The 13745-nt window shown below is 45.3% G+C and overlaps 1 protein-coding gene across 9 annotated transcripts in view; it reads left to right on the top strand.

Moving 5' to 3' along the window:
• CES5A (carboxylesterase 5A) overlaps positions 1-7152 on the top strand; it is a 225524-nt gene extending 218372 nt beyond the window's left edge. For 6 of the 9 annotated variants that reach the window (XM_036231291.1, XM_036231290.1, XM_036231287.1 and 3 more), the window contains 3 exons: positions 672-821; positions 2932-3004; positions 3090-3841. In XM_036231291.1, the coding sequence (XP_036087184.1) occupies positions 672-821; positions 2932-3004; positions 3090-3321 (455 nt within the window). In that variant the 3' untranslated portion in view covers positions 3322-3841. Of the gene's footprint in view, positions 1-671; positions 822-2931; positions 3005-3089; positions 3842-5588; positions 5983-6043 lie in introns of those variants that run through there. The other 3 variants (XR_004954212.1, XM_036231288.1, XM_036231289.1) reach the window with 3 other exon arrangements.
• Positions 7153-13745: the final 6593 nt, after the last annotated feature.

Below are 13745 nucleotides of genomic sequence, written 5' to 3'. Positions count from 1 at the left end.
ATTGCAAGGTTTTTCTAGAAGGGAGTTAGAGGAATAAGCCGGTGACCGAAGGGGAAGGTGAGACCAAGACCGTGAATGTTCGTGTGTGCCCATAAGTGTGCCCATGCATTTGTGTGTGTGTGCATGCACATGTTTGTGCGTGCACATGTATGTTTGTATGTGTGCTTTAAGGGGAGACTTTGTAAGCCTGTTTGCAATGATCCCGTAGAGAAAAAAATGGTGATTCGGAGAAAGAGGTGGGAAATTAGAGAGCAAAGACCTTTAGGAGAGGAGAGATGAAGGGGAATGGAGCGTGCACAGAACCTCTTGGAGGCTGGGAACAAGTTTGCTCTGCTTGTCTCCAGGCAGTTAAACTGGGGCTAATGAGAAGAAGTCACAGGAGGCAGATCTTGGATTGGCATGAAAGGCTATTTTTTTTTGGTAGAACTCTTGACTTTTCAGGCTGCCCTGAGGGGTGGGAGTTCTCCATCATTAGGGCTTCTGGAGCAGAAAAACGCTAGCCTCAAATAAGGGAGAGGGAAGTTAGTGCCATTGGAGTCACCTCTGGTCTCTGGGCTGCCCCACCCGTGGGTCCTTGAATGCAGGACTAGAGGGGTGGGGATGCAGGAACAGCCCCGCCTCCCCTGCCTGCACACCTGGCCTGGCCTGGACCCTTTCCTACGTCTCCACAGATGCTGGTGCGCCCGTTTACTTCTACGAGTTCCAGCACCGGCCCCAGTGCTTTAAGGACACGAAGCCAGCCTTCGTCAAAGCCGATCATTCTGATGAAATTCGCTTTGTCTTCGGAGGCGCCTTCCTCAAGGGCGACGTTGTCATGTTTGGTAAGGGAGCGGAAGCTGCCTCGGGCTCCTGTGCTTGCGGGAACGTGAGTGAGTGTGGCGTGAGCTGGGGAGAATACACGACTCCCCACTGTTAGCACGAAGCCCCTCACCTGCCCCAAAGCTGTAGGAGAACCTGCAGGACTGGTTTCCATCTGCTTATGTAATCTATGGTTTACAAACACGACCGTCCCCTGGAAAATACGCCCCCCCCTTTCCACTTGTATTTTTAGAAACTAAGATGAAAATGAGCTGCCAAGTTTGCTTGACGAATGTTTCTCTTTGCTTATGGTAGTGGGCCCTGGAGGACTCTTGTGCAATCTAATCTTTTAAAAAATGAGAACCACTTTCTCGCATGCCTCTGCCTGCTGGACTCTCCCCTCCTGCCCTTTACAGAACTCTCCCATGGGGCTGCCACCCAGGGCTTTAAAAGGCAAGGACCTCGTTTTTCATAATTCCAGATCCAGGTGATCTCGTGTAAATGCATGTGAACTGTTACCAGTGAAGTTAGCTCGTTTATTCCTGAATAGATGGCCTGTTCAGTGCCTGAAAGAATAAGCCTATCAGATGACGTTAGTAATAACAAAAAGTTGTAGGAACTACACACAGGAGACATCACTGAAATACTTAGTTTAAAACATAGCACAGTATAGGGTCTTAACCAGTTCACGCTGGCCTCTCGAAAGTGAGGACAGAATCTCTCATACGGAGTGTATCTGGGCACTGGTTTATTCGTTGTTTCATTTAGTCTTATAACACAGATAACAGAACTACCTCCTAGATCGTCATGAGGGTTCAATGAAATAATTCTCACAAGCACACAGTTATTGCTTAATAAATGTTTTTATTATTGTTACTCAGCAACCATTACTGAGTATTTGATGTACTGTTTGATCTACAGTGTAGTATTACTGCAGTATTTGGTGGTCACGTGGACTCTCCAAATTGGAAAAAATGAATGACACGTGTCGAGGGGTAAATTTCCTGATATCTAAAGAGCTCCTGAAATCAGAGAAAAGGAACAACCCAGTCAAAAGTGGGGTAACAGATATAGAAAGTTTACAGAAAAGGAAACACAAAAATCTTTGAAGCAGGAAAATCCACTCAACTTCACTCACAACAAGAAGAACGCAAACTAACCTTGACCGAGGAACCGTTTTTCATCGGTCAAGTTTGGGAAGAACAATATGTTGTAAATTATTATTCGAGCAGCTACGGAGAAACAGACAACTTTACAAATTAATGGCAAACTGTGAAAATTCGAAGTTCACGTAGCACTTAGCAATTCAACTTCTGGGATTTTCTGTGCTGTTATACTTCCACATATGCAAAAACACACGTGCTCACTAAAGGATTGCTTTTGCCAGCAAGTCTGGACATAACGTAAAGATCTATGAATAGAGTACTGGATACACTAATGGTGTATTTACATATAATTGCATATAACTCTCTCTATATAGAGAACATTAAATGCCCCCCTCCCAAAGGCAGCTCTATAGGCAACACTGTGGAACTATGTCCTACATAGATTTTAGCTGAAAAGGAAGCTGCAGAATATATGTCCGTTATACTACCACGTGTGTTAAAACATGCTCGCTTAAACTCTTGGACACGTCCAGCAGCCTTCAGAGGGCACTCGAGAAGCTGGTAGCAATGATGCCTCTGAGGCTGACAGCAGTGGAGAGAAGAGATGAGAGGGAAACTTATTTTCATTAGATACCCTTTCTGCATTTTGGATTTTGTACTTTGAGCAAGTATTATTTTTTCGAATAAAGAGATAATCAGTTGAGAGAGAGAGAGAGAGAGACAGAGAGAGACAGAGAGAGAGACAGAGAGAGAGGTGACCCCCCTCGCTCTAAGAAGCTTGCTGCCTCGTAGGAACACCTGAGAGAACATCAGGTAGACGGGCAAGGTGCGCGTTCAGACTCCACCATTGGAAGCCATGACCTGAGGCATGAGCCTCAGTATCTGCAAATGCAAAATAAATAAAATGACTTGGGAAGCTGGTGAGGATCCAGCCAGAGGAGAGATGTGAGAGATTCATCAAATGGTGAGGCACCTCGAGCGTCTGGCATTCAGTGTGCGAGCCGAGTTTTGTGATTATCCTCCTCAGAAGGAGCCACAGAAGAGGAGAAATTGCTGAGCAGGAAGATGATGAGATACTGGGCCAACTTTGCTCGGACTGGGTAAGCAAACCTCCGGGACACCCCCAGCACAAAACCGGGTGCTCGAGGATGAAAATCTCACCACTACCTCTGCTCTTTCTCCCAGGGACCCTAACGGGGAAGGCCTACCTCTGTGGCCAGCCTACAATCGCACGGAGCATTACCTGCAGCTGGGTTTGAACCTGAGTGTGGGACAGAGACTCAAAGAGATGGAGGTGGCGTTTTGGACAAAGACTCTCCCCCTGATAATGTCTACTTCCGGAGTGCTCCTTGGTCCTCTTTCCTCCTTAATCTTTCTTTCTCTGCTCTTACCTTTCCTTCTCTCTTTTGCTCTTTGAGAAGTTATCTTTGTGTGATTTTGGGTTTTCCTTCTCCTTCTGCAATTTCTCCCACATTCATTGGCTCCATTCTGTTTTTAGCTACTTTATGGAATGACCTGTTTTAGCTGATCTTTTACTGACTTGGAGATGGATGATCCTTAGGAAATTCTTTTCAATATCAAGAAGTGCAGTTGGCCTTAAAGACTACCAGATTTCTTCAATAAATCTTCAAGAGGGCTGGCCTATTAGTTGGTATAATAATGATTTTGTTATACCTATGAAATAAAATCAGAATGTAAAATAAGTACAGGAACAGAATTTAATTCTGGGCTGAAAACTCTAGTCCCAACCCCATCATCTAAGAGGAAGTGGACTGTCTGTCAGAGAAGGTATCTGTGTGCGTTTTTCTGAAATCTGATCCCCCAACCACAATCCAGGCAGGTTTCAACCACCAGCCAAGCCTGATGGTCCTGAACATCACTAGCTTGGACTGGCTTCCTTCTCTGGCTCAGAGATATGTGGGGGAGGGAGGCAAGCCAGAGAGCCTCCTTCCCAGCCATGGAAACCAGACATCCTCCAAGGTGAGGAACCCAGGAGTCAAACCCCAGGCAGCAAGTTCAGGTTGGGGACACCAAGGAGAAAAGATGTGTCCCTGATGGGGTCCAGACTAATCCATCATCCCATAAGCAGACAGACAGTAAGCCAGGATTCACACAAATGACTATCTTATGATGTCAAAGTTCACTCGGCAAAGCAAGGTGTTTTAAGAAAGCATAACAGGGGAACCTTATTTAGAAATAACATTGATAGTAAGAAAGGATGAATTAAAGTTAACTAGGTGATGAGTAGGGAGATGGTATATACCATCATTCAAAGGCCACACTTTTACTTTTTAGAGCCGTATAATCTCTATTATATCCTGATATAATTGACCAAGGTAATTCATTTTCTTCTGTGATGGCCCCAAGATTACACATGAGGTGCATAGAATAGGAGGGTTTGTGAGATGGCAGTAATTTAGGGTTAATCTGGGTCAGGGACCTCCAACCATAGCCAGAATGTGGCCCCAGAGGTGATTTATTTAGCCACCACAATGTCAAATGATGTTTTGGAATTAGTTTCCAACTAATTTTAATGTAGGGGAATTTCACACTAAAAGGCACGTTTTCAGTTTAGAGGGAAAAAAAGAAAAACACAGAAGGAAGAAGATCTTGCCACAGGCAAGATCTATGCTAGACCTATGTTCTCACGTGGTAACCAGGGCTTCTGACAGTCCGTCCCAACACTTTTGTGCAGCCTAGAAGGTATTCTTTCCTCGAAACCCTGCACAGACATCTCCCGGGAAACTGTCGTTGATAAACACCTGTGTCTGCGAGGCGAAGGACGCCACCTCTGACGCCGTGCCCTTGCGTAGTGCACGACTCGCGCAAGAGCGATCTGCAGGAACTGAGCACTGGTCGCCCCCTTCGCGAAGGCGAGGCAGTCCTCACTGTTCCCCTTCGGCTTGTGCCTGGCCTCTTTCTCTCACTGACATCATCTGACCCCTGCGGGTGCTTCAATTTAGACCCCCGACCTCTCGTTTTACAGCAATTGGTGGGGAGGCAAGGGAGTCCCCTAAGATCTCCCAGTGAGTTAGCAGCAGATCGAAACCGGGCCTTGAGTCTCTAGCCTTTCCTGCCAGGCTGCCTGCCTCCCTCAGCAGATGGTCCTAGGCTATCTCTGGTTTAGGTGTTTGTGGAAAGGGTAGATCAGTGATGCTCAGGCCACTTTATGGCTCTAGGAAGAGGGACTGAGCCCCACGCAGGCAAGCTGGAGCTTCAATTGCCTCCGCAGCTGCAGAGGGCTAATTTCTACATTGATATTTGACTAAACTAACAGCTCGAAAACACCACTCGACTCGTTTTTTTAAAATACTATCGTGAAATAACATGACACATATTATTTATGTACTTCGTGCAGCCCCAGAATCCTCAAATGTGTGGTTCTAATTTTGGTAGGTGTCTTGTAAGAGAGAGAATATGTCAAGTCATCCAGGTACAGAGTCCTCTCCCTCTTTGCTCCTGTCCATGTGCAGTTGATGTATTATTGAGTTAAAGGTAACAACATATGAATATCCTTTGGCATCCTGCTGTCTGCATTTAACTCAGAGTTTTCTATTAGGGGTTTAATTAGGGGGCTCGCTGGGAGGGCTTTCCCAAAATTCCAGTACCCAGGTCACACTCCAGGGCCCCCGAAGCAGAATCTTCTTGTCCGGGACCTGAAAAATCAATCTCTGCCGTTTTTAGGCATTCGATGCATGGCCCTGATTAAGAACTGCTGCGTACGGATAGCATGGTATTTGTGTTTTCCAAGTTGCTAGAGGATCTTTTAAAAAAAATCAGCTTCCATCTCTGCCCGATTTGGATACATGACAATCTTTCCAGCCTTTAGCCTGCTCCTACACATCTGTGGCCATAATTTGTAGAGCAACTTTGAGAATAAGTATTTTTAGTTTTTAAAATTATTTCCGACGTCTGGACCTGCAGGAGAAGGCGGACAGGGTCCAAGGCAGTGCCCTTTTTAAATTCCTCCGCTTCTTTTCTATAAATTCACTTCCCTGAAGTGTCACATGACTTCATGCTCATCAGCAACACAGGTACATGTATTTCACAGTCATCTCTGCTTTTTCATCATTGGAAATTAAACACTTATTATTATTATTAATTATTATTATTTTTTTATTATTATTATTTTTTTACAGAATACCTTTCCCCCCATCAAATGATCTTGGGCCTGAATCACTAAATCAAACCCAGACAAAACTCCAGAGACAAACCAAAGATGTTCCCAATGTCCAGCAGAGGGCAGCATCATAAAGGAGAAAAATGCTGCTCTCCCCTCTGAGGCTCCTGGGATGCTCGTGATGGAATGAATACTGTAGAGCTGGAAGGGAAAGAAAACCAGTCAAAACAATGAAGTTACAACCAATACTATTCATCTTTGTCCCTTTTCCCTGTGACATTTGGAAAAATGGAAAAGTACAATTCTTTACCTAAAAAGTCTGACTGCAATGACTTAATTGACAGGCAGAGCAGAGGCTGGGGCCAACAGCTTTTTTCTCTCCTAATGTTTGTTCTTCCTCATCAAGTCCCTAGAAGCCCACCTCAGGTGGCCACGGTGGAGCCCCTTCTCCTCTGGCCTCCTGTTCCTTCCTCTTCCCTCAATGATGCTTTCTGCCTAACTCCAAAGGCCAATTCTTCTCCCCCTCAGCCTCAGCCCCCTTGGCTGCAAGTCAAGGGTTTTCCCTGGGCAGAGGTAAGAAGAGAGTGGGAGGTGGACTCACCCCTGCACCTGGGAAGCTGCCCTGTCTGGCATTGCCCAGATAACAAGATGAACCTCTCTTCTCACAGCGGAGACAGACCTATTGGGTCAGAACCTTGTGTTCTGCTGAAAGCTCGTGTTAAGAGTGCGCCTCATTTTATTCCTGGGGAGGGAGGAGCGAGAGAGGAAAACCTACCTTGTCACTTGGTTGTGTCAAGATCCAAACGATTCCTCGCTGTGTTCCATAGACAGGACGGAGCTCAGGCTGGGACTTAAAAGGTGGACAGGAGGACACAGGCCAGCAAAGCTGTGGGGGAAGCTCCCCCATGGGGCCAGCCGAGAGGGTGGCATGGCTCCTGTTGGCAAGGTTGCTGGAGCACACTGTGGAGGCCTAGAGGAATAGCTTTGAACCTTGACCTGCAGGAAATAGATTTCTTTCTTTACGGAGGGATGATCGACAAAAGGTGAGTTTATCTATCCATCTAGCTATCTGTCCGTCTGTCTGTCCATCCATCCATCCATCCATCCATCCATCCATCCATCCATCCATCCATCATCCATCCATGCATCATCCATCCATCATCTATCTAACTATCCATCCATGTATAAACTATCTATCTGGGCCCCTTTATATAATTAAATTTGAAACTCTATTTGCTTCCTGGACTTTTTATATACAAGAGCCAACATAGTAAATATATGCTTTAGGTAGAATTTCCGTTAGTACATACTATAGGGTACTAATTAAAATAATTGCACATTGACTATTTCCATTCTATTATATTTCTATAACTTACATAGTCTTCAGTCATTTTGTCTATAACAATCTTGTCTCCTCTCTAGGATAATAAGTTCTTAAGACCTGGTATACATTTTTAAGTTCTTACATATAAGAAAGTATCTGTATATATAGTGTAATATAATATGCAATATGTTGATATAGAACATATAGTGTGTTTTGATGAATTTTCACCGATCGATCGTGCTTGTGGAACCGGCACCCAGACCAAGGCGATAAGCATCCGGAAACCGTCTCGAGCTCGGTTCCTGGCCCTGCCCCGTGCCCGTCTGCCCACAACGGTAACTGACTTCTAGTGGCGTGCTGTCATTTTTCTGGGTGCTGCGCTTCATGTACACTGAATCGCGAACTCTCGCATCTGGCTTCTTCCTCTCAAAGTCATGTGATGACACTCTACATAGCATCTAGTTGTAGTTTGTTCTTCATCGTTGCTGTGGAGTCATTATTTGCGTGGATAAGCCATAAATTATTTATTCTACTCTTGTTGGGCATTTGAATAGTTTCCAGTTTCAGGTGATTCTAAGTTGAATATTATAAATATTCTAGAACATGTCATTTAGTGGCTACCTGCATGCATTTCTTTTGGATATTTATCTACCATTGGCTTTGCTGGGGCATGGGGCTCACAAATATCAACTTTATTCGGCACTCCAAAAGTTTTCCAAAGTGGTTGTACAGATTTGCTCTCTTACTAGCAGAATGCAAGATTTACAGCTGCTCCACATTAATGTCAATACTTGGCATTTTCTGAAAGACTGCTATACTTTATTATTAATTACTGTCTATTTCCTTGCTTAGTTTTATCAGATGTAACAATTGATTTACAAAATTGCATTCCTGAAAATAAGTTACTTGATAGGAAAAATGGATCATTGATGGTCGGTTGATAACATAAGGGTGGGGACAGCTTCATTCACCATCATGGCTACTAAGTAGATGACCAGGCGTCGACTTTACCAAGGGTCACTGTTACTGCAGCCATTTCTTGAGCTTCAAATAACGTCCTCCTTTTGACGCTTAGATTTCTGGATAGAAATCATATTATATTGACACTCTCAAGGCTTCTGACCCCTCCCTATTGGAACCTGGTGGTTAGATTCCCTGGATTCGGTGCAGTTCTAGGACCGGCAGAGGCAGAGTACACTCTGTCCTGGGGGTGGGCCTCGGAGGGGGCATCTGCATTCCCATGTGCGTAAGTGAGGGGCAGCTTCCCCCCACCCGCCTCCCCGCCCCCTCAGAGGTACCTGGCAACTCTGAATCTAGAGAGTTTCCTACTGTTTCCATTTGAACCCCTTTGTCTGGGCGCCCCCCAGACACCGACCTTCACTTTCTCTGCTCCAAGAGCAATTGTCATGGCTATGTTCATTTTCCAGCTTCCAAAACGCTGTTACCATCATCTTGTCTTGCATTCTGTTTGTACATGTGGCTTTAAAGACTTCATTTTTTTTTTTTGTCCTTTTAGTGGAGTTTAAGGGGAGTAGAAATGAATGCAAATGTCTGAACCTTCTTCTTTAATAGTAAGTGGAGAGTTGCTTCTTTAGTGAACACTTAAAAATAATATATATGTTTCTATGTTTTCGGTAGTAGGAATACTTAATAAATTATCTAACCATTTACTATCATTGGTCACGAGGCTATTTCATACTTTTTACTACTGCCAGTATCACTGAGAACTATCAGATGCGTACACCTTTGGGCTCATTCAGAATTATTCCTAGAAAGGGACCAGCTAGGGCCACAGAGATGCCCCTTTTCTGTATTGGGTGAGATTTTGCCAAAGTGCCCCCAAGAAAGTCTGTAGTAGTTTATCTCCCACATCAGCGGTGAAATTCCTATTTTTCCAGACTTTTTGCTGATACTGGGCACAGCCGCTAAAACCATAGTGGTAAAAATCCTCGCCAATCTGATAGGGGCGAATCAAATATATGGTTTTAATTTGCATGCTTGTTAGTTTATCAAAGTGACATAGCATATGCGTCTAGCTTGAAAGGCCGTCGGAACCTGGGTGATGAGATGAGGGGAGACCGTGGACTGACTCGTCTTTCTCCCTCAAACACTTGTTCCTGCCCCCGACACGTGCCTGGCTTACTGACAGAGAAAGACACGGAGGCACAGAACCAGCGGTGTTTGGGGGAATCTCAGAGAGTCGCAACTTCCCCGTGACCACTGTGACCTACCAAAGTGAGAACCGAGGGCCAGCATCAGTACTTCAGGGATGTGCACCCCTTTGTACGGTTCAGCATGTTGGAGACACGTGTGTCATCATTCATGCTGAAACCTGTGGTGGGACCTCAAAAGGGCCAGCTTTCATACCCAGAGGGCTTTGCCGTTCTGGAAAGGTGAGCTCGGCTTCTACTCTCCTAATGAGAGTTTAGGTGGTTCCTTTTTAGAAGTGCTTTCTTTGCTTACCTGCTTCTGCCAGATTCTAGTTTGGAAACGCCCTCTGTAATCTCCTCATTCTCAGAATTAAAGTCTTTCAATGCTCCCTTTTGTCTAGGGTGAAAGCTTACTTGGCTCTCCTTAGCTTGGCATCCAAGCCCTCTGTCCTCTATTTACCCGTCCAGCCCTTGCTGACCTCCCGAAGAAGCCCCTAAACCCACTCTGCACCACTGCCAATGTCTTCTCTTCTCTACTCCTCCAAATCCTGCTCATTTCTTAATGCCTAGGAGAATCAGGAGGAGTCACGGACAGTTTGGGACATTAACAAACTCTGACAATTCTCAGGGTAAGAAAACTCACAAAACGCTTCTTTAGTCTGTGGTCACTGCGTTCACCCAGATGTCCGTAATAAAACCTATAATAATGGTTTGAGTTTGCTGAGCCCTTTGCAGAATAGAATTCAATCTTAACTTTTCTGGACTAAATTTTTGTGTCTTTCTGATTCACTCATTTTTCTTTTTTTATTCTTAAATGGCTGAAGGAAGCGTTTAGAGAGCAAGCCTAGCAAGCAGGGACTGGGTTTACAATTAAACACTTGTAATTCAAATCAAATAAATACTAAAGCTCTTTTGTTACCGAAGAGTCACATACTTGTACTTGGAGTTACGCAAGATTGTTTTAGGTGGTATGAAAGCAAGCTTTTAAGCATTTATATAATGCTTGCACATTTATTTTGCTACGTACTAAGAAAAAAAAAAAATCCTTAACACCCAGTCCATGATTGAATAGACTTTCTTTGTGGCAGGAATTGCTAGCTGTCCACTAAAATCCATCCCATCATCTCTGGCGCAAGACCAGACCACATTTCCCAGTCTTCCTTGCACCTAGATTGGCCACGTGGTTCAGTTCTTCCCAGGCGAAGGTGAGTGGAAGTGAGGAGCACCAGCTCCAGGCCTGGGCCGCTGCCTGCTTTTAAAGTAGTTTTACTGAAACGCAGCCATGCCTCTTTGCCTGGGGACTATCTGCCGGAGCCCACTGGCCGAGATCAAACAGCACCTGAAAGAGGTGGGTGAAGCCTAAGGAAAAAGAAGAAGACAGGAAAGAACTTTCGGGAGGGCATACAGTCACTGCTGCAGCCCCGAGTTTATTTAGCATAGCCTTTTTATGTGATTTTTGAATACCCTAATCAATCACTACATTACCATAGCAAAGCACACCATAGTATCTAAAACAATGCTTGTCAGTTACATAAGATCATATGTTTTCTTGTTTCCATGATAGTATAACATTCTGTTACCTTGAAAGGTGAGTTTACGAGGCTCACCAAGGTAATTCAACTTCTTGTTTCCTAGAACCACTGTTTAAGCAAACTCAGTAGCCATGTTATGGCTTCTAGCTACGAGACTTCTTCAGTGCCTCCTAATGGCTTCCATCATGTCTCAAAGTGGCTCCCGACAATTATCTATGCTGCTTCTGCTGTCAAGTCGTTGCCACAGAGACTCTATGACCCGAAAAGCCTAAAATATATACCAGCTGGCTCTTTACAGAAAAAGTTTCCCCACCTCCTGGTAGATCCTGGGGTGACCGTCTGGGGGCCAGCCACCTTGTTAACCTGAACAGCACCCCAGTTCTTTTCGTGAGCAAGACATGAACTTCAGAAATTCTGGAGCTCTCGTTACTGTCGTTTACCCTCATTTTACAATAGTGCTTAGTAAGCGCTAACTTAGGCTGTCCCATGGCACCGGTGGTGATGGCCCGAATACCAGTAATTTGTGTCATGCAGGGCAGCCACTTAACACCCGTGGGTAGTGAGCTCTCCCCTCCAGGACTCGCCCCCAGGCCAAAATTTTACACAAGTATTCTGCTTTGGTCACTTATGATCATATTGACCCCAGACTCCTGCCATGAGTCCGATGACTCATAACACAGGCCTCGAGAGGTTTAATGAATATACAATTTCTGACTAATGATCTGAATGTCAGAAGAAAAATGTTCCTTGAAGCTTGTTGAAACAGCTGCGGTGATAATGGCCTTCGATCAAGCCAATGCCTTGTCGCCTAACTGGTGGTCATGATGGTGGACCAGGTTGTCCCCGCCCTCCTGTGACCAACTGACCACCCGCAGTTCACTCTACCATCGAGTAACTTATTTTCAGGTATACACTTTCGTAAATCAAGTAAAGGTGTTATTCCATTTCCACATTCACTTTTTATTTTTACCATCGTTTTAACTGTTAAAAATATGACAACTCATTTTCCACTTACCTTCATTCTTGGCAAGTTATACAGCTCTCGCATTTATGGAAATGACATAAAATTTCCTTTTTACTCTTGAAAGTAAAAAGAATTAACCCATTTAAGGAAAACTGCTACCGGTAGTACAGATAGTATGCTGATATGGCAAAACAAAAAACAAAAAAAACAAAAAACGCGCGATGTCAGCATGAGAATCACTGAGGTTCCAGAAACACTGCATGTGTCCAGGCTGCGTTGGAAAACGTCATAGAATTCTAGGTTCACAGAATTTTGGTCCTGCGAGGACCTTGCATGAGAGATCACCTTGTCCAGAGCCACCTGCCTCCCCTCGCCGCCCCCTTTCCGGAAAGGACGCCCCAGTGCCGCCCAGTGGGCTTCCCAATGTCTTGTCTTGGCACGCATTATTCTCCGCCACGAAAGGTCCGCCTGATTAATCCCACTATCAGAGGCATGCGAAGTGCACAGAGGGTCATGGGCTCACACCTGTCCAGTGCTTGCTCTAGCGCGTGCTCTCCGTACGCCTGCAGAGTAAATTAATGGAGACAGAGTGGCGGGGCGAGGTAGTTTGGAGCCCTCAGAGGTGTCGTCTCTCCTAAGACCTGCCCAGCCACTTAGAAGTTAAGGCCAATTCCCAGAATCTTACTCTCCAGATCATGTATTTCCGCATGAGGCACCTTAGGGAGTTTCTCAAAGGCAGAACCAGATTCCCAAACGACTGCCACTGAAACAAGAAATGCTGTGTCCCTTACAGCTGTTGTGAAATAGGGGCAATTATATATAAGTTACAAATGAGGTCTGGCTTCAGGCATAGCTCCAGCTTCACTCATTACCTCTGTCAAGCTGTCCTGAGCCAGAAATGAGCTACCACGCTGCAGCCAGGCGCAGCAAGATCTGGAGGTAGCCACCTCTGTTCACAGAATTGTCTGGTATCACAAGATTCAACAGTGGGATTGGCAGAGTAATTCATCCCTATGTGTTTCTATGTTTTGCTGATCCCCAGCACCTTGTAATCTTCATGGGCCAGCAGCCAAGGCTATGTTCCCAGGTTGCAAAGGCCAGTGTGAGAGAGAGAGAGAGAGAGAGAGAGAGAGAGAGAGAGAGAGAGAGTGTGTGTGTGTGTGTGTGTGTTGTGCTAAATGATTAGAATCAGCTTCTTTGTCCGCTTGAAAGGCAAACGGAATTGTTGCATGTGGATTGAGATCGGGGTGTTCTTTATTAGGGTGACCCATGTTTCTCTCCTGGATAAAAGTAAGGGAGGAATCTCAGCCCGGGTCAGTCTTTGTAGAAGCAGTCACCTCTGGGGACTATCACAGCGACCATGGGTGAAAGCCCTTCCTGGGAGCGTGCCGTGCCTGGAGAGGCAAGACTAAGTAAACGGGTTCAAGATATGCAAACTAGCCAATTCTGAAAGGTTTCAAGCTTGTCATGAGGACTCCAGACCAAAGTCTCCCCTGCCTAAAGGCGCTGACTGTGCCTGCCATGGGACACTCATTGTGCACTAAGGGTAAATTCCCAAAGGGAGAAACCCTTATGTAACTAGTTGTTTGCCATTCTGAAATCGGAGCGCCCTGTCCAAGCTGTTGAGGTGAAAGAGGTTTAACTCTGGATGGGCGTGGCCTAGAGGTCCTCGCCAAGAGGCCGTTGGGTGGGAGAGAGCTTTCCTGCTGCCTCCTGATTCGTCTGTAAGGCAGTGGAGGTGAGAGCTGGGG

The sequence above is a fragment of the Rousettus aegyptiacus genome, unplaced genomic scaffold, assembly GCF_014176215.1.
Source record: "Rousettus aegyptiacus isolate mRouAeg1 unplaced genomic scaffold, mRouAeg1.p scaffold_m13_p_14, whole genome shotgun sequence".
In the NCBI taxonomy this organism is placed as follows: Eukaryota; Metazoa; Chordata; class Mammalia; order Chiroptera; family Pteropodidae; genus Rousettus; species Rousettus aegyptiacus.
Note: the sequence above shows the minus strand (reverse complement) of the source record. Positions and strands in the feature narration are given on the sequence as shown.